At 38.1% G+C, this 20,055-nt stretch overlaps 1 protein-coding gene across 1 annotated transcript in view; it reads right to left on the bottom strand.

Moving 5' to 3' along the window:
• Positions 1–7,264: 7,264 nt before the first annotated feature.
• Positions 7,265–20,055, bottom strand: part of ST8SIA4 (ST8 alpha-N-acetyl-neuraminide alpha-2,8-sialyltransferase 4) — a 52,270-nt gene continuing 39,479 nt past the window's right edge. The window contains exon 5 of the mRNA XM_071448568.1: positions 7,265–9,277. Within this exon, the coding sequence (XP_071304669.1) occupies positions 8,974–9,277 (304 nt within the window). The 3' untranslated portion in view covers positions 7,265–8,973. The remainder of the gene's footprint in view (positions 9,278–20,055) is intronic.

The following is a 20,055-nucleotide window of genomic DNA, read 5'->3' as shown; positions in this document are numbered from 1 at the left end:
CATGAAAGTAAGCCTGAGAAATGTGATAGTGACTGGAGGCAGGTAAGTTGCCTAATTACTTTCTTTAATAGCAGCTGTCAATCTCTAAAAGGAAAAGAAGTTACTGAGAATATTCGTGAGCTAATAAGGAAGCAAAAGTCCTAGGAATACTATCTGAACAGCACAGCTAATTCATCAAAAAGTTTTTTTTTTAGGATGTACTTTTTGAGAAAAGATGCTTGCCCTTGACTATCTCCTGCCATCCAGGGAAGTAGCCCATTTCATCACTTCTGTATTAGCAAAACACTTTGTGAGCGTGAATCCACTTTATCATAACTTCAGAAGCTGACTGATTGCTTACTGATTTGAGGTAAGAAGACCTACTACAAAAATCCTACATCTCTTAAAAGTATTTTGGAGATACATATCACATAAGGATAGTGACTATTTGGAAGGGTTTGTTTCATGTACAGAATATATTATCAGGCAGCCTTGGCTGACTGTCCATACCCATTCTGCCACTGGAACTAATAACTTCTCCTGCTTTACATTTGTCTGGGTCCTCATTCCTTGATAGCATCCTTGTGAGTCAACAGGGGTTTTTTTGGCAGGGGCATTACAGGAATATCTTTTATTGTCCCTTAGATGGAGACTGTGCTTAAAGTCAGGAGTTGAATTTTTACTTCAGTATACACATGATTATTCACTGTATATTATTTACAGATTAACATAATTGTCACAGTATGTTGTCAATGAGTGGTTTAGGTTGCCTAAAGAATCACCATCAAACTTATTAGCAAAAGCAAATTTGATGTAAATAGGCAGAAAAGACAGTTGGATGGTAAGGCTCTCTCTTTTTCTTTCTACATAGATGAAACATACAGAGGAAAATCAAGTCAGAAGCACCGAAAGATGAACCATGGAAATATCTGTGTTGGCTTCTGATCTTACAGCTGTTTGCTCGAAAACAATAGAAGAGCACTGAGACTCAAACAACAACTCCTTCTTGTTCCTTTTTGTCATTTTATGTTTCTCATTGCACTTCCCTTGGAATACATTTTAGTTTCCAGGAAAGAAGTATTCTTTTTGTTTGGGACCAAAGCCTCTGCAAGGGGAAACAGAATAAACTTAAACACAGAAGTTCCATCTCAGTATGAGGAATAGCTTTAACTTTGAGTTAGATAGAGGATTGGAATGAACTGCACAGAGAGGCTGCAGAGGATCCATCTCTGGAAATATTCCGAAGTCACCTGATCATTGGGTGAACTTGTTCTGGCAATGGGGTTGGACTAAAGGATCTTCAGAGGTCTCCTTCCAACCAGTTGTTCAGTGCTACTCTGGTGATCAGCTATGTGTGCAGTTGGCTACCTCTGTTACCACCTGGACAACTTAACCAGAAGTGGAAATTACCTGCTTTTTCATTACTCCTTCTGGGAGGACTCCTCTGAAAAGCAGTTTTTCATCTTATCAATCATGTTCCTTAAGGCAGCACTTGAATCTCATCAAAAAGCTTTAAAGTTTTGCAGTAAAAAAGGGGTGAAAATGTCTCATTGATTTATGCCTTTATTTGGGGATATAAGGAACAAGCAGGAGATAAGGCATAAAATGAATACAGAAAGGAGAGGTTCATGAAGCCACTTGCAAAAGTGGCGGAAGAAAGTAGGGCTGAACAGTGCCAGTGTAAGCAAGTCTTCATTACAGCGCAGTAATTTTCCATGAATGCAATTACTTACTATCAATTATACGTGGGGGCCGGAGAACTGGTAAAGGGAAAGCCTGCTGCCTTCCCCTGGAGGGCCAACACCTGAGCCACAACCCTTTGGTTAGGGAGAGCAAGAAAATTGCCCCCAGAGCCCTTTGCAGTTGTATGGTGATTTCTTCTACCCCACTGGCACTTCCCCCCACTCCACCCCTGTGCCCTCATCCCATTGGCCCTGGTATTCTGTCCCGCCCCCTGAGATCCCTATATAAACCCCTTCTTTCCCTGCTCTGAGTGGCTTTTTTGTCACTGGACTCTTTGAGGAAGAAGCTGAATAAAGGTTCTCCTTGGAACCCCACACATAGACCCCGTCTCTCCTTCTGTGCCGCCAAGATCACCGAAGAGCTGAATCACTTGATGTGAGCACAGACCTGCCTGTGCCCCCAAGGTGCCTTTTTCAAGATGCTTCTTTGGGAATGTTGTGGCACTCTGGACAACCACCAACCATGACAATTATATGCTTGTATTTTTGCTGTAGTAAGCACCCGAAAGACCAATAAGAATGGATAGCAATTTAAAATAATCTAATTAATATTACAGAGCCTTAAGCGTAATTCAGCAAAATTTGGCCTCTTTTATGTCCACGTAATGAAAAAGAACACAGTCATAGGATTTTCAAAGACACATAAGCTCCAACAGCGTATGAAAATGGAAACTGCAATTACAGCATAGAAATATCCAACTCATTACAGAAAAAGTTGGGGATATTTTCTAGTATCTATAACCAGAATGGAGGTGTGTATTACCTTTTGCAACATGTCTGGTAAAGGTTTAGAAATCCGTTATTGTTTTAATCTGTTATTTGTAGGGATGGATTTAATAGGCTTTAAATATACTGTATTGTACTTGCAGTACTATCTATGATTTCTATGTTCCTTCATAATCACTGAGCAATTTTTTTTTCCATTTTTTCCACTTTATCTAAAAATCTAAAGTGCATACAGAGTTTAAATCTAGATCTCACTGATCCAGTTTTGCTCTCCTGTGAATTGCTTCCAACATTTTATAATAGAGTCTATTAGTGGGGCATTTGGGCCGGGACCTCTCCTGCCTCGCTGATATCCAGTGCCTGGGGGCCCAGAGTCTGTGTCCAGACTGAGGGCAGTGTTTTTTCTATTTTCAAGCACACACAGAAGTGAAGCTGAGCACATATTCTTATGACACCCAGAGGACACCAACATAGCTGGTCACTCACACTGGCACTGCACAGTACTGCATAGCTCCCTGCTCTTCCTCCTGGGCTGGCAGGCAGAAGGTCCCAAGTGCAACACTCCGGGAACACTCTCCAGGCTCATGAACATACGCATGTTCATGGGGACGCCTCTGCTTGACTGGCACCCCTGCCCCAATCCCAGACCCCCTCATCACACCCATGTGTCCTCAACCTGCTGGCTGGTCCAGATGGAAGTTGGCTGGTGATGATGACATGCACCCTATGAACACCAGGTTTAGGGAGAACACAGATATTTCATCTCAGCAGCTGGCACCACACAGATAGAATGTGACCTGTGGTTCTATTGCAGCAACCAGCGCTGATCATTTGCCTCACTCATGCAGAGCCTGCCAAGCAGCTGGTTTTGTTAACACCCAGCATTCCCTTCCCCCTAAATGAGGTTAGTCAACATTATTTGCTACAGTGCTGACACTGAATCACAGAATCATTAAGGTTGGAAAAGATGTCTAAAATCATTGAGGAAAACTGTTAACTCAGCACTGCCAAATCCACCACTACAGCACATCCCTCAGGTCTGACTCCACCATATCCCTGGGCAGGCTGTTTAAATGCCTAACTACCTTTTCAGTGAAGAAATTTTCCCTAATATCCACTGCCAACCCGCCTGGCATAAAGCCCTTCATTCCAGTAGTTGTAGAGAGTGACTGAGACTCCCACCACTCACTCCAGCAACTAACACCACAAGCCAGGGGCATCTACATCCCTCATCAGCATTACAGCAGCTGGCACCCAATTCTCTCACAACAGTCCCCCACTATCTGGCACTGAGTCCTTCCAGCATGCACATACATAGGACAGACAGTGAGATGACACAGAGAAGGAGGTAAGAGAAGATTTAATGGACTTAAGATAGACTGGGCCAATCAGCCTTAGGAGTCTGCCAGACAAGCATACTGACCTGCCATGGTTTACAAGCGACTGGCCCCTTTTCTGTCTGTTCCTCTTTCTTTTCTTCCTCCCCTGAACACTGCCCAATTTATAAAGACTGATCAACTCCCCTCCAACATTCTGAACCCCCAGGACTGCATTCTTATCAGTTGCAAAGTACCATTTGCCCACAGTTTATTGATAGTTGTTCAGTGTGACTGATGAGGTTGGCTTCTTCTTGTTGTCTCCATTATGATTTGCCTGTCAGGTTTGGGTCTCCACATACTTTGGTTCCCCCTTCTCCTTAGAATCCCATTTGACAAGGTCCTTGATCAGAAAATCATACTGGAATAAAAAATCCTACACTTGACCCTTACTATTTTGTGTGACTCATCAGTTTTAGTTCTTATCTCTGCCTCCCTTATTGGTCAGACAGGTTTGTGTCTCTCTGTTCCTGTTTATGGCTTCCTCCTTTTCTTAATATCCCCTTTTGTGTTGAGAAAGTCCCTGATCAGACACCTTAAGGAGCAGACATTCTTCTTCCATAGATTCTTACAATTAGCACAAGACTGATTAAATTACCATAACTGTGTTACAGTTAATATGTAAGAAATATGGAACAGAATATAGCAGAAAACATGAAAGGAAATTTTTTATTGTTCAGTTATACAAATAAAAAACAATCCCCATAGCTGTACTTGAAATAAGAACTAACAGTGTCAAACATGGCGATTCTGAAAGAATATGTATCAATACTTTAAACCACAAAAATTTTATGACATACACTCAGTAGCAATAGTACTCTCCTTTATCTACATTTATAACAATTGTGCTTTTCCTTGCACAAAGTAACAGTGCTCTTAAAAATAAATAATGTGCAATTTCAGAGTTCTATCCCGAAATATGCTAATCTAGATCCCCATGTAAATCCTGGACATGTCTCTCCCAGGAAAGTCACTGCAAAGAGTGCTTAGCACTTTGCTAGATCAATCACTTAAAAAGGTACTGAACCTGCACCTGTTTTTCTTCAAATTGCAATTAGAGAAAAAGTACTGACCTCAAACATGTTGCTTATATTTTCTAACAAAAGAATGATACAGTCATTACTACACATCAGACTCAGATTTGAAAGGTTCAGTAGATCTTATATCTGGAGAGTGGCTCAGAGCTGTGGAAGAGAACTGTCCCAAAGCTGGAAAGTTAACAATCAAACACTTATCTATTACTTGTATGAAATATGAAGGACTGTCACAGAAACATTAACATGTATCTTAATGAACAATTTACAATCAATTTATCTGAAGGAAATCAAGTTGTTTAATGCAAAGCTGCCATAACCTTTGGAAAAACAGATGCAGTCTGCTGTTTTGATTTAATTTCTAGTTCTTATTTTTAATGTACATTTAGGAACTACAGCAGGAAACTGATATAGCTGATGAGAGGATAAATTTGAGGAACACTCTGAACCCAACTGATTGGCATTTCAGTTGTTCCTCACCAGGGCAGATACATGAGGGATCTTTCTTTTTATCCTACTATTTTGTTTTAATTATTGATAGTATTGGATTATAAAAGTGGTAATTATAATATAAATTGATTATCTGCTCTGCGCTGATGGCAGCAGAGGTGTGAATATAGATAAAACAACATAAATCACCCAAGGCAGCTATGAAGGCTTAAGCTGTTGACTGCTAACCAGTAAAGGACTGCAAAGTGAAATCCATTCCACCTCAAAGTCTCTAAAGAGCAGTTAAGACTTTGCTGCAATGTCCTGGGTCACCTTTAGGGAAGTAATCTGTTTTTCCATTTAGATTCTGGGGTGCCTTAACAGAAATGCTCCAAGAGCCCAGGAAATATAAGGGAAAGATAAGAAGGGTGTCTGCAATGAATCCATTGCTGCAGCTTCCCAGCTGTAGAATGCAAACAACAAGGAAAGTCCTGGGCATGTCTCACCTCAGGTCACCTTAGACTAAACAGTAACTGGTGGTCACAAACCATCTCAAAACAATTTGTTTTTGAAACATCAAACCACACACCAAAGAGCCACCCAGAATCTTTGGGCTCCACATGGACACAGGTCTTATACAAGAACAAGCGTAAAATGACCCCTAGTTTTTGTAAAAACCAACACAGTCAGACAACAACTACCTCAGAGAATAGTTTGAGACCCACCCCTCAGTCATCACACCTCAGCTCAGGATAAAGTGAGGCAGGTGAGAGAAGAGGTGTACTGGTGTGGAGTCCCATGGTTTTGGAAAGGAGACACACCTAGGTGTTGGTTTAAAGGGAGAGTGCTGTGAGAAGGATGAGTGTGGATGACAGCTGAGTGCCCTGAGCTTATGGCTCACAGTGTCCAAGAGTGTAGTACTGAAGATAGAAAGCCTGCAGAACATGAGGTTAAGGCCCAGTTTTGAGGAGGTACGGGAAAACTCTGTTGTCTTTGAAGCAGGTACTACTGTCATGTCTTGTGCCAAACCAAGTCAGAGAAATTTAGTGATAGGGTAAAAATCTGGACTGCATGGCTTTCGTACTAAAGTTAGCTTCACTTGCAGAAAATCAAATGTGATGCATGCAAAACCAAGGCTTAGGCCAAGGTTTAATTTCTCTGCTGACTTTTAAATGCAAATTCTCTCACCTATCTTTCTATTTACATGATACTCTTTTCATGTATTCATTTGCACAAACATTTTTTTTTACTGCCAAGGAATGCGAGAGTACCCATTTTGCTGTCATAATGGGTACACATAATCAATTGGCATACTCAAACCTTCCACAGGTGAACAAAATTACCTGTCAGTTAATATTTTAGACTACTTGAGCATGAGGTTTGTCAATGGCCTGACATTAGAGAGAAGAAAAGACACTCCCAGAAGATAAAGTTGAGCAGATGTTTCTCTGAGCCTCTGAGAGACTAGCAATCTGTGAATTCTTTATTTCAATAGCAATTTTGTCAATGTATGTGAAATATGCTTTAGAAGACCAACAGTAGCAAAACCTTAACAGCAAGAACAAGAATATGCTTACCCTTAACTGAAGAAATAACTATGTATTAAAATGAAGGTGTACATAGTGAACAAATAGCACCCTCTGGTTTATAAACATCAAATTAAACACATTCCAGTCTGCATGGCTGTTTACTTACTCATGATGCCTTGGTTTCAGTGAGTTTCATGTTAGGACCACTTATTGCACATTAGCATGTGGCCAGAGTAAACTGTCCTAAGTAAAAGAGTCTGGTGAATAGGGAAAGATGTTACTGTATCTTATATATAACAAAACTGACTTTCTACTTCCTGTAATATTTGACTGCAAGGCACTGATTTAGCTACCAATAATCCCAGATCTCCAATCATGCATAAATACATGAACTTAAGAAAATAGGTAATAAAGAGCATTTTCAGCTAATAAATGTCTGTGGGGTAATAAAGAGCATTTTCAGCTAATAAATGTCTGTGAGATTGGTAAAACATATAAAATTGCTCAAACTAATTAAAAATTCAGTAGATATGCTGAATATCATATTTGGAGATCAGGACCTAATGTAGCTCTGAAAATATTAAAAGAAAATATCCATACATTATACCTGCATTCCTACTCCTTAACCAAGCATAACAGGAAAGATATGAAACCATAATGTTACCTATTTATGTGCTCCTTTAGCACTAAAATACATGATAGGATAACAAGTTTTGTTTCTTAATGTATGCCGTACTGACACTACACCCTCTCCTATGCTCCTGTAATTTCTTGTTTTCTTTTTTTGGAAAGAAGGAAGTGAAAGAACTCTTGGTTTTTTGGATAAACAAGACTGATGATCAAAAAACCAGCTGTGAGATAATGTGCTATTTCAGTCAGTTACACATCAGAACATCTAAATTATACTAGAGGTATATTAAATAAAGAGATCATTTAATAGCATTAGAAGTTTAAAAGAACTGTATGATCTACATCTTTTCCCATTAATTGGCTAGGTGGTTTTTTTTCCCTTTAGTTCCACTGTCACCTGAGTTTCTTTAGACTTTTTCCTTCCACCAAGAATAAAACTATATACATACATATATGTATATATATATATATACATATATATATACACACACACATATGTATTTGAATACATAAAATAATTTCTTTACTCCTGCAGATTTTTCTGAAGAATTCTTTATGTGAAGTCTATAAAAGACTTTTGATTTGAGATGCTTAAAAAATATAAATAACAAAGAATATGTTCCTTTAAGCAGCAAAGAAACATAAATCCACACAATTTCTCCAAGATAAGGGAAAAATGTGTATAAAAGTAATCTTTGGCACTGAAAACAAGGGCACCCTCTTGAATGTCTTCAAATCTGTACAGGAGAGAAAAACTTATAAGTCAGATGGCATCTGTGTGGTTTCATGTAATGGGTACTGACAACAGTATCTAGAAAAACAACTGGGATGTTGAGGACTGTGTGACAGCAGGATGCAACACAATAACACTTGGTAAAATATTTGATGTTCCACTCCACCCTCCTATGCTTACAAATCTTTATTCCTTAAGACAATTCCGTAAGATAAAAAAATGTAATTACTCATAATATCCTTGAAATCTGGTATGGGCTCCAAAACTTAAAAGCAACAAAACCCAACCAACTGCAATAAAAACAGCAACAAAAGCTGAGGTTATAATACAATATCAGAAACAGTTCTCTGATTGAAGGCATTTACTGATTTTTTTGATCTTACAGACTTCACTTTCTCTGCTCAAATCCATCATGATATTTTCTGCCAAAGCCTGATTTATTTACTCAAGTAAATATTCCATCCACTGGGTATTCTTGTGTGGGCTGTCTGACCACAGCTGCAAATTGGCAGGCTCTTTTTCTTCTTTAATTCATGATGAATGTGTCACTGCATCCTGTAAACACTACTGAGCATACATTCAAGCTTTCGTTTTAGTGAAAGTGGCACTTGAACCCTTGCAGTCAGGATAGCTTAGTTATATATAGCACTTTACAGGTATAATAGCTGGTTATGTACTTCTGATATAACATGTTCTTCCAATGACTTAGTGGGTATCGAAACAAATCCCCACTGTGGTCCCATTGCCATTTCACATGATCTTTATGATCTTTATGATGAGGTGTGTATTCTGTATTTATTGTACAATACTAGTGCTATATTGCTGTATGCATTTCCCTGTTGTCAATTTAAGTGCTCCTCTATTATGTAACACATACAATGTTTTAAACTCTAATGGCATCCTATGAGGACTGGCATTAGAAAAGTATCGATACTTCAGATCATCATAGTAGTGATACTTGACTGGTTTTCCAAGTAAATCCTTTGGGAATGGCCAAAATCCGTACAGGTGAATTTCATCACAAAATCTGGTGGCAAGCGTATACATGAGGAGACCAGTGCTGGGTCGTTTAATGTGCACCTTGTTTGTCAGCCAATAGCTGCAAAGAAAGAAAAAGTGCATTAACAAACTCATACAACTTCACGTGAATAAATTCTGTGAACTTATTTTATCTACTATGCGTTCATTTTACACTATGAAAAGGTGAAAGTCTCCTTTTCTCTAAACTGAGATCATAATGACACTGTTCTGGTGCACCTTTATTCCTCCTAGAGGTAAAGGGAAACCTTAGCACAGTGCTGGAAAAAACCTGGCCAACTAAGAGACTTAGTTCAGGCTTTAATTCCAACACAACATCATGTCTGCAGAAGCTAGAAGACTGTAGTTAACCTCCTCAGCTGGATCAGGGAACAGTCTCTTGCTATAAAAAATCTGACCTGTTGTGGTATCCAGTTCATGTGATCAAGTGAGCCCTATGTTGAATATTTGATTGGTCTGGTGGTCACTTCATAGATTGCTTATCTAAATATAAAGCAAATGGAAATGATACACCTAAGTTAAGAATGTAACTTTCAGACGTCAGTAAAAGAGAAGCTCGGTTTACTTCCTTGTGATTAAACACATAAAACTACCTGTTGTTAAAGGTAGTCTCCAGATAAGCAAAACCTTAATGCTACTGATTTTTAAAAGGCTTTGTTTTGTACTCAAACATTCAGTGGTCTGACTGAGGCTACAGGACAGTTTTCCTGAGCCAGTACCAAGAAGTCTGGTACTGGCTTTAAAAGCAGCAGAGAGTTTTCAAGGACACAAATGGAAACATAGCTGGATTCCAGCACATAGCTCATGTTAGTACCCTCAAAGTCTGTCACCAACACTGTTCTACATCTCTAACCTTTAAAATTAGAACGTCATTAAAATAGTGCCAGCTATTGCTGGCAAGACACTTCTCCCAGGTCTGATTCAATAGAAAGTACACTAGAACTTAATGAAAATAAAAAAGGTCACTTAGATTCTTAAACCTGGTCATTCTTTTAACTTGGACAAACAGCAAAGCACGCAGCTGTACTGACTGGACTGTGGAATTGTGTGACTGCAAGTAAGGGAAGTAAGTATGACTTAGCATTACCACACAAATGTAAAACCATTGCAGTGTGGCACTGTACTCTTAGTTATAGACTGTGAATTGCTGTGGATCTACCAGAGTCTAGGAAAAAGATCAAGTGAGAAAAGCCTCACCAGACCAGAGTTAGCCTTGTTTTAAATGGGATTTCAATAAGGCTGAAACTTAAAATTATACGTCCAGAGTGCTATAAAGGCACTAATGATGTAGTAGAAGGAATGTCCCACCCCCCCAGTATGAAACAGGACAGCAAAACTATGCCTTTAATCAAAGCTTAAAGTATGTTAAAAGCAACAGTTAATATGCAACATTTAAATTAACCATCCCATTGAAACTGGCCTTTTCAGTTTCATTCTTTGCCAAAACCATAGCTTTGAATCATAGATAGGTACGCATGTGAAAGCTAGTTTGGCATTTTTGGTGGGTTCTTTGATTTTCTTTGTTCTGTTGCTGTTGGCTTTTTAAAAATTTGGTTTGTTTGTTTGTTTGTTTGCATTGTACTGAAGTTTAGTTTTTGAAAGCTGAAGGACCCTGCAAGCAGAAAACAGTTCTGAGCTGAGTAACTGCTTCTCCAAAGCCACCATAGGGAGAATTTCACTTGGCTGTAAAAACAGGACAGTGAAAAGCATATTTAAGGGGTGAATGCAATTGGGAATGGGTACATCTACAAATGACACATGCATATGTAATTTTTTATTGTCTTCATAAACGCCATTTTTTAGACATAACATGCTAAGCAGTTTTCTAATAAACTCTAATAAACTGCAACTCTAAGACAAGAAAGGAGAGACTCCATTCTAGAAAATAAATATTTATGGAAAAGTTGCTGGAGAAAGAAATCAGAACACTTTTAGCACTTCACAGTGCTAAAAGTAGCTGTCTCTTGAGAAGTCAGTACTTTAGTCTCATGCAATCATCCATCTAACATTAATGTTTCTAGCCAAAGAGCAGTCAGAACTGCTGCATCTCGTACTACAGGGTACCACTATCATTCCAGCTGAATTTCAATCTTCCAGGAATAAGATGCTCATAGCAGAAAATTCAATTAGTAAGCAGGTAAATATGAAAAGGGCACTATATCTTAAGCATTTCTGTGCAGAAATAAGTATGTAATGAAGGAATAAGACGCAATGAAGACCCTCTTAGAATTTAAGAGTATAAAAACATATATTCTCTTCTGTTTCTTATATTCAGGTATTATACAAATCAGAAGTTTAACTATTTGGTATTTCTTAAAATCAAAAAGACACCCATAATCTCTCTTTATATATATTGAAAATATAGTCCTTGATGTAATTGCTATAACAATTTTGTAACTTGGGATCAATTATACTTCAGATTAAAAAAACAAAAAAAAAGAAATGCAACACATGAAACAGTTGGAGGCACTCAGTGCTCTAGGCTGATACTTCCTAAAGATCATTTATCTCTGCAAATTCCTGGCTCCCAACGTCTGCTTGAATGAAATTATCAAATGGTGACACAAATCTCAAGTAGTCTTTTTGATCTGAAAGATATGTGCCAACTTTTCAGTCGCTCAGGTACCTATTCTAATCTCTGAATTAAAATCTGGGGGTGATCGAAGTTATAGATACTTTAAGCAATAAGCATCTTTGTACCTGTTTTTAGTTTCTGGAGTTTTATTATTGCTTTACTTTAAAGCATAAATATACTCTCCCCATATACTTTTCTGGGATGCACTCATTTTCTGTTTAACTAAGATTACATCATGAAGGAAGCAACTAACTATAGAATTGAATGAGAATTTCTCTTGTTTCTCATATCTCTAGATTTTCAGCCATGACCAATTCCTGATTTTCCAGCTGGATACAGCATCAGCTTAACTGACAGGACTAGGTGGATCTCACCATGTGAAAAAACAGTCATCACTATGAAGTCTGTAACTGGCCACACAGTGCACCACTACTCATTTTCTTGATGCCTCATGCTAAAACAACTCCTCTGTGGGGCCTGAAGCCTGAATTTATTGAAGATTAGTGAATGTGCCAATGCATAAACACTCTTTAATCCTATAATTCCTGTGACTTGAAGTTGAGTAGTTTGAATTTAAAGAGATCTCACTTCAAATTACTTTAAAATATATGGTTGATGGTAATGTAGTAAAGACACTGGCAAGATGTCATGAATTTCAATTTATATAAAAGTAATCTCTAGGGTAAGTGAAAAACAGCACAAATATAGAGTATGTTGAACCGTCTGCAATGAAAGGAAGGTCAGATCTGTACTTAGGTCCATGTACTTGCATTTTATAAAATTGCTGTTAATAAATACCATGTTTGCAACAGGTAACTAAAAAGCCCCATAATACACTGCAACAGTAAGTGTATCATACTTACAACAGTAAGTGAGGGTCACCCTGATGACAGCAGGGGACTACTAAAAATGCCTCTTCCATGAAAAGAAAGGGTATTTGAGCAGGTACTGGTTCCTGTAAAAAGTTCCTTGTGCTCCTACTATCATTCTGTCAATTTTCACCTCAGCTCCTCATCCCAAATCTAAGCATCTTTGCCTTCAACACTTCTTACCCACGTCAGACATATTAGGTAGTGAGTCATGGCCACACATCCAAGAACATTTTCACACAGTCTAATATGCATCTCTCTTCTAGAATCCATTCTTTTTACAGAGCATACACTTTTCAAATAGATTTCACATGATTTTAAAATCTGAACAATGATCTCTTGCATGTATCACTGTATTTTACATTAAAAAATGAAAATAATCAAAGACATTTTTGGTATTTCTGTTAGTACCAGAAATAAATACTGTCAGTAATGGATTTCTGCCAGCATTATATTTCAGGTGAAAAAAATACTTTTTGATGCTTTAAACATGCATGTTTTTTCCTTCCTTTTTATTACTAGCTTAATGAAACATAGTTCCTATATGCAGTTCCACACCATAAATAAAATACAGGTTAAAATTCTGGATGTTAAAATGTATTTTTTGTCACAGATCCTTATTTGTCTCCACTAAGATACTACAAAAAGACATTAGAATTATATAAAGAACTGATTTTTTTATATTGAGGCATTGGTACAAAACCTAAACTTCTCAGTAATAATGACTTTTAGAAGTATCATGACATTATTTGCATTGGAAGGAATGTCAGCAGACCTCTGACAGATCTAAGTCCAATGTCTTTCTCCAAGGAGGGCTCCTCAGCCACGGCTGGCTGGACCTGTGCTCCAGCTGAAAGAGATGGTCTGAAGTTTCCCTCATTTTTGCCTCATGACTGTTGCAAGAACAGAGACTGGGACCACTGAAGACCCTATTCAGAGTTCTGGCCTGGTTGAGGTGGATGCCTTGCCAAGTGATTGATTGCAGCTGTGTTTACAGTGCCACCATGGTTTACTGCTTCTAGCAGGGCCTGCCAAGGAGCTTGCGCTTGTTTCATGACCATGGCCCATGAACTTCCCCACCTCTTGGCCAAATGACTTTCAGGGGTAACTTTGGTGGTCCCTCACAGAAAACCCTTCATCTGCTTCACTACCACTGTGATGGATGGAGATTGAAGCCCCCTCCCAAGAACTCCTGTAATCCTAACACAGTGAGGGGGTGGTGCTGGCCTAAGCGAAGCAAGCCCAGGTGTGTTCTCTGGACCAAGAAAACAATGGGTCTCGCTCACTGCTGAGAACATGGACTGTCTGTACCCGTTCTCAATACCTGTTCCCCCTCAGCAATTTCAATAGACTTATTCTTTATTGTATCTGTTCCCCCTCGGTGATTTCAAGATCTGTTTCCCCCGTCAGCAAAAGACTATGACAGATCCCTGAGTTAACCAGGACTTTGAGTTTCTCACTGATGTGACAATTCTCCCTGTGTCCAAACCATCGAGGATTTCATCCCTGCGTTGGTAGGTATACCCATTCCCCTCTCTCTCTCCCTGTCTCTCATTCTCTCTCTCTCTCTCTCTGACCTCCTTTCTTCCTTTCTAAATCCCTCTATTGCATTTGCTGTGGTCATTCAATAAAAGGTGTATTTATCTTGATTAATATTGAAATGCCCTCCGTGTTGTTTCTCCACTCTGAGATCAATTAACAAACCATCACAACCCCTGCTTGGACTAGCGTATCATGACACCAGCCCAACCACCTCTAAACAGCTCACTGTTTAGCTTGCTTCAGTTGGCAAATACTTTTTGTGCTTTAAGGGGGCTTATAGGTGCTTGAGTGGGAAACTCTGTCTACATTTTAAAAAAAGCAATGAAAAAAGTGAAAGTCTGCCCTGGTGAATATGAGATAAATGAATTATTTACAACCGTAAGCACTATTAAAAGATCACTTTGACCCATTTGAGTTCATGGAACTTCAATATTTTGGCCTTTAAAAATACTAAACCTGTTTCTACCAGATCAAAATATCACCTATAGTTAAATATACAGTCAAATCCACCAGACTTTCACCTATATCTAGCAAGATATCCTTATATTTATGAAAATGGTATGTTCTACTATCAGCATGACTGCTGGAGGAATGTCAATTGAATAGCATGTTACTACCTGAAAATGACTTCTTGCAGCTATTGACAAAAATTAAATAAAAATAAACACATAAACCCACAGACATCTGTTTTAAAAATAGTTAATAATAAAATTATGTTCTGAGGAGACTCTATTACAATGACTAATACATGAAACAATTGATTCCAATCATCATTACATTATATAAATGGAAATATATATGGGGAATTCAAATTACAATTGTTTATCCTGTTACTGTGGAATAGATGACTTGTGACTAAAAACATGTGATGTGCTTTCTCATGGCTGTACTCAGAGTGAAGTGTTGTCTCAGACACAGAAAATCAGATATGATGGGTTACAGTCAAATATCAGGTGTACTTAGCATTTTATTTGTGTACATTAGTGTACTTAGCATTTTAATTTGTCTTATTTACAAATTCCGTAAGATGTCATAGCACAAAGAGATTCAGAATCTGGTTGTTTATATTTCAATGGATTTTGAATTCCTTGTTCTGGACAGGGGTGAATCTGAGGAAACATATATGCTTAAACTCTGAATAGTTCAAAAGATTATATACCGAGCTCTGTTTCTTGAGATATCCAAGCTGATCTCCAAGCAAACCTACTTAACATACCTGGCTGTCACTGAAATTCTGTTCCTTTTACAGACAGAGAGAATATTTTTAAAAAGAGCTTTCTGAGAAATCATTAACATCAATAGGAAGCTAGGGGAAAAAAGATTTTGAAAGATGACAAAACATTTCAGTGTTACTCAAGATTGTCTATTTAAGAAGCTAGAGGATGTATATTGTCTTGATTACACTTCCTCAAAAAATACTTCAGAACAGGACAAGACACAGAGTAAAGCAACATATGCTATTAGAAGAATAAAGTAACTTCTGTATGAGGAGAAAATAGCTGGAAAAAGAGACAATTAGATGGGAAGATGCAAAACACTCCAAAATTATGAGGTGGTGAAGGTGACAAATAGGAATTTAATTACTACTTTAACACAAGCACTGTAACAACTCAGTAAAGACATTTATTAGGTCTGAAATAAGGCGTGAAATAAACAGATCAAAGTACTTTTTAAACAATACAACACTGAACTGGGAATTCAAGGCAATAGGATGTTTGGATGCCATTGACCAACTGACTAAAAAACCCACAACTTGTCAATGTTCATAAACCCAATGGTGCAGATGAAACTCCTCAAAGGTTTGCTCAGCTGCTGGTGATGCATATATCACAGGGTAATTTTTCCTCTGTTTCTAACTTTTCTTCTACGTTTCTGTGTTGACACCCGGCACTGGTAGGACCAGCAGTGACTAGAAAGGATCTCTTAAATAGCCACTTTTATGTTCTTGGACCCAACATCTGTTTTCTAAAGAAAGTGTTAGGGCATGTATCTTCCTCAAATTCAACGAACAAATCCTTTCCTTGTGCTTTCTTGTCTTCAGTGGGATTAATCACACCAATGACAGGAACAACTCTTCAATTTATCCTCTCAATTTAACTGAATTTTTTAATTAAAAATGCACTATTTTTCTTTTTCTTACTGAGACATGCTTTGTGCAGAATGCTGCACACAAGGAATCTAAAGTGTGAAAGAATTAAAGTGTGAACACAGAAAATGTGACAGCCAGCACAAAAGCACTGCTGAGTGCACAAGCTCTACTTGAAAGTTTTCAGTGTACAATATTTTCAAAGAGCATACATAGAAAAACTCTTTCATTAAAAGGAATAATGCACTTATGAAGAGCTGAAACTCCATCAAAGCTCTACCAAAACATCAAGATTCTGTCCTGATCTGCCTCTTTAGTAGTTAGAAATGTTAGAAACTGCTTTGAGCTGAATATATCACACTACAGGACAAGGGAAAGTAAAGGCTACTTACTTATATTTCTATGAAACTTGCCAAGAATATCCATCAATATGTTTTAAAAATTATTTAAGCCCTCAGGAATCCATTTAGATGAAAAAGAGACCTGAACCTTTGCCAGTAAATATGGTTAGTTTTCTACTGCATAGAGACTGAAATGTCTACCCTTGTTTCAGAGTCATGAAAGTCATCAACTGACACTCTAGCACAGTAGAAGCCTCTGCTAAGAAGTGTTGCTCACTCAACTCACACACAAAACCATTTTCAAGTGTGAAACATAGCTTAGTTTTAGAAGAACTCATCTATAAATAATTTGAGAATACAGTTGCACGAGATGCGCACACAGACATAGCAAAGGTACAGGAAAACAGACCTAGAGTATATTTTACAGGCTCAGAAAGCCAAGAGAGAAACTTCTGGAGAAAAGATTTTCCTTTCTGATAGATCAGCTTCTCACTGGAATATGATGGAAAGAGACAGATCTTCCAGTGAGGTGTTCCATGGCTATCTTATTTCTGTGACATACTTGGACAATAACATATGCCTACTGTGCAGATAATTGAGCAAAACACAGAATTCTATGAATTGCAGAATCACAGAATTGATTCAGTTGGGTAAGACATTTAAGGATCAATTAGTCCTCTCCCCCTGTTCTGGGCATGGACATACTTCACTAGACCAGGTTGCTCAAAGCTCCATCCAACCTGGCCTTCAGCAATTACAGTGATGCAACGTCCACAACCTCCCTGAACAACATGTTCCAGTGTCTTAACACCCTCATGATAAAATATTTCTGCCTTCTGTCTAATCCAAACTTACCTTCTTTTAGCTCAAAACCACTGTCCTTTGCACTCTCTTGGAGAGATCGGTAAAAAGTCTCTCCCTCTCTAGCTTTCTTGTAGGCTCCCTTCAAGTACTGAAGGGCCACAGTTAGGTGTCCCTGGAGTGTTCTCTTCTCCAGGCTCAGCAAGCCCATCTCTCTCTGTCCTTCCTCAGAGGAGAGATGCTCCAGCCCTATGATCATTTCTGTGTCCCTGCTCTGTACCCGCTGCAACAGGTCCCTGTCTTCTTCCTGTTGAAGACTCCAGAGCTAGATGCAAGACTCCAGGTGGGGTTTCAGCAGAGCAAAATTGGACAGAACGAACTCCCTCGACTTGCTGGCCATGCTCCTTTTGAAGCAGCCAAAGATACAATTGGCTTTCTGGGCTGTGAGTGTATATTTCCAGCTCATATAAATATGAAGAAATGTTAATGTTTCCTTCAGGTTAAGAAATCCTAATCACTCAAAAAACATTTCCTAAAATCAATTTGTAGCCAGAAAATAGAATCCAACAGTGATAAACTTGCAGTGTTGCAACAATTTTTTCTTTTACTCCCCACATAGACATTATAAATTAATGAACTACCTTCATAATTATAAAATGAAAGTCAATGTACCCGTGTGTAATTTCAAATCAACCTGGTTTTGATTAATACAGACTGAACACAGACTGTATTTTGATTAATACAACTTATCAAGTAAACTACTTTTTGTTCCACATTTGTTAAAAACTGCTAGCACTTCTGGGCTTTTTAAAATTCCCTTTACAGTTCTAATAGTTTTAACAACTATTTATTATTTTGATCTTGTTCCATGGAACCATTTAAAAATATGGAAATATTAAGGATTAAGGTTTTAAAGGTTTTAAAACCTTAAAAATGTTGGAGAACATTTGAACAGTGTAACTGGTAGATGTAAAAATGGTGATCAAGAAGCATTTTATGAGGATTTGAAATGTCAGGAGATGTTTTTAGATGGTACAGTAAAATCTAAGATGAACAGTCAAATCTAAATGACAAACAATATCTGTACCAACATACAGTAGCAATGGTAAAACACAAAAGAGAGGGTATCTGATAAACTAGCAAGAAATAGAACCATCAGGTTGAATAGCTAATCTAAGCAGCTATTTGCCATAATTTTATAGTCCTCCTTTCTCCTTTGTTTCATTCCTTCTGCATGAAACATCAGAAGATAAACTATTTACCCATGTCTGTAATTATAAAGCTCAGCTACAAAAGAAAAAAACCTTGCCTGGAAAAGTTGTGTGGGATTGCCATTCTAGAAAGCACACTGGGCTCAATTCTAAGAATAGAACCTAAGAAAATTCTAAGAAAGGAATACAACTATATTTTAAATAAATAGGGCTACAAATGGTTTCAGAGGGTGTCAGTGGCTTTTTTCTCTCTTGTATAGGTTGAAAATATTATTTCTTTTCTTCTCTAGAAAGGGTACTGGTATTAGTTTGGATTAACCAGAAACAATGAAGCAAAGGGATGATTCATATTGAGATTGAAGATGGCACAACAGTATCTTTTTCATCTTGAAAACCTAATTTTCTACTCAGTAAAATAGGATTACCTACCACCATTCCACACACAGAAACTTACGAAAAGGTGGGAGAGATAAGCTTGAAAGTAGGAAAAAGTGGCAGGCAAAATCCCCCAAATGTGTAGTGTACAGAAAAGCTCCAGCATTTCCTAACAGCAACATGAGAAGGCAGTCACAGGAAAGAGATATTTTCAGATTTTAGGACATTTATAGCCTAAGCTTATTTTTTGATTCATGTTTGTGCTGGGTCTGTTTTAGAAGTGGACTCTTCCACTGAAGAAAAAGTTTGGCTGTGAGTGGTAACAACGGCTAGAAAGAATTACTTCGCACTCCACTCATTTTCTAGGACTCCTTTTTCACCTAGGTGTGGCACATGGTTGCTGTTCCCTACTAATGGAAAATTTTATGGACCTAGAGGTTGATCCAGAGCAGCTGTGATGGATGTGGCTGGTGGATTTCCTTGGCAGGGTTTTTGCCTATGGCATCAGGAAGGTTGTTATCAGCAGCCATCCCCAAGCTGAATGACAGTAACACAAGCCCACTCTGTGACCTCTTCTGGAGCTAAACTGAGAAATCTGAACCCAAGAGTATAACCCACCTGACCCACAGAGGCAATTCTAATAGGCAGAGATCAGGCAGGATGATAAATAAACAGCCTATTTTCTATCGGCCTTATTCCCTTCCTGAAAGTACCCTTATTATACTCAGAGTTGCTATTCAAGCCTCAAAAAGACTATTGAAGCAGTCCCTTGACAGGAAACCTTGATAATGGTTTAGGTCAGCAAAGCTACCAAGAAGTGAATTTGACCCATGTTTTGCACAGTAACTTGGTTATATAGAAGCAGTGCTGTTGGGTATGTAAAACCAAATGTTCATACTAATCTTGAACTTCTGTGCTTTGTCAAAATGTGTCCTGGTGTTCTGACTTTTTCTGGGAGTTGGTGAGGGCATAACAAAAATTACATTATATTCCATTAAAAATTACTACTAAAAATCTATCTCCCATGCCAAAGATAGGC

The sequence above is a fragment of the Agelaius tricolor genome, unplaced genomic scaffold (genome assembly GCF_023055355.1).
Source record: "Agelaius tricolor isolate 1412-34295 unplaced genomic scaffold, bAgeTri1.0.p SCAF_27, whole genome shotgun sequence".
Classification (NCBI taxonomy): domain Eukaryota; kingdom Metazoa; phylum Chordata; class Aves; order Passeriformes; family Icteridae; genus Agelaius; species Agelaius tricolor.
Note: the sequence above shows the minus strand (reverse complement) of the source record. Positions and strands in the feature narration are given on the sequence as shown.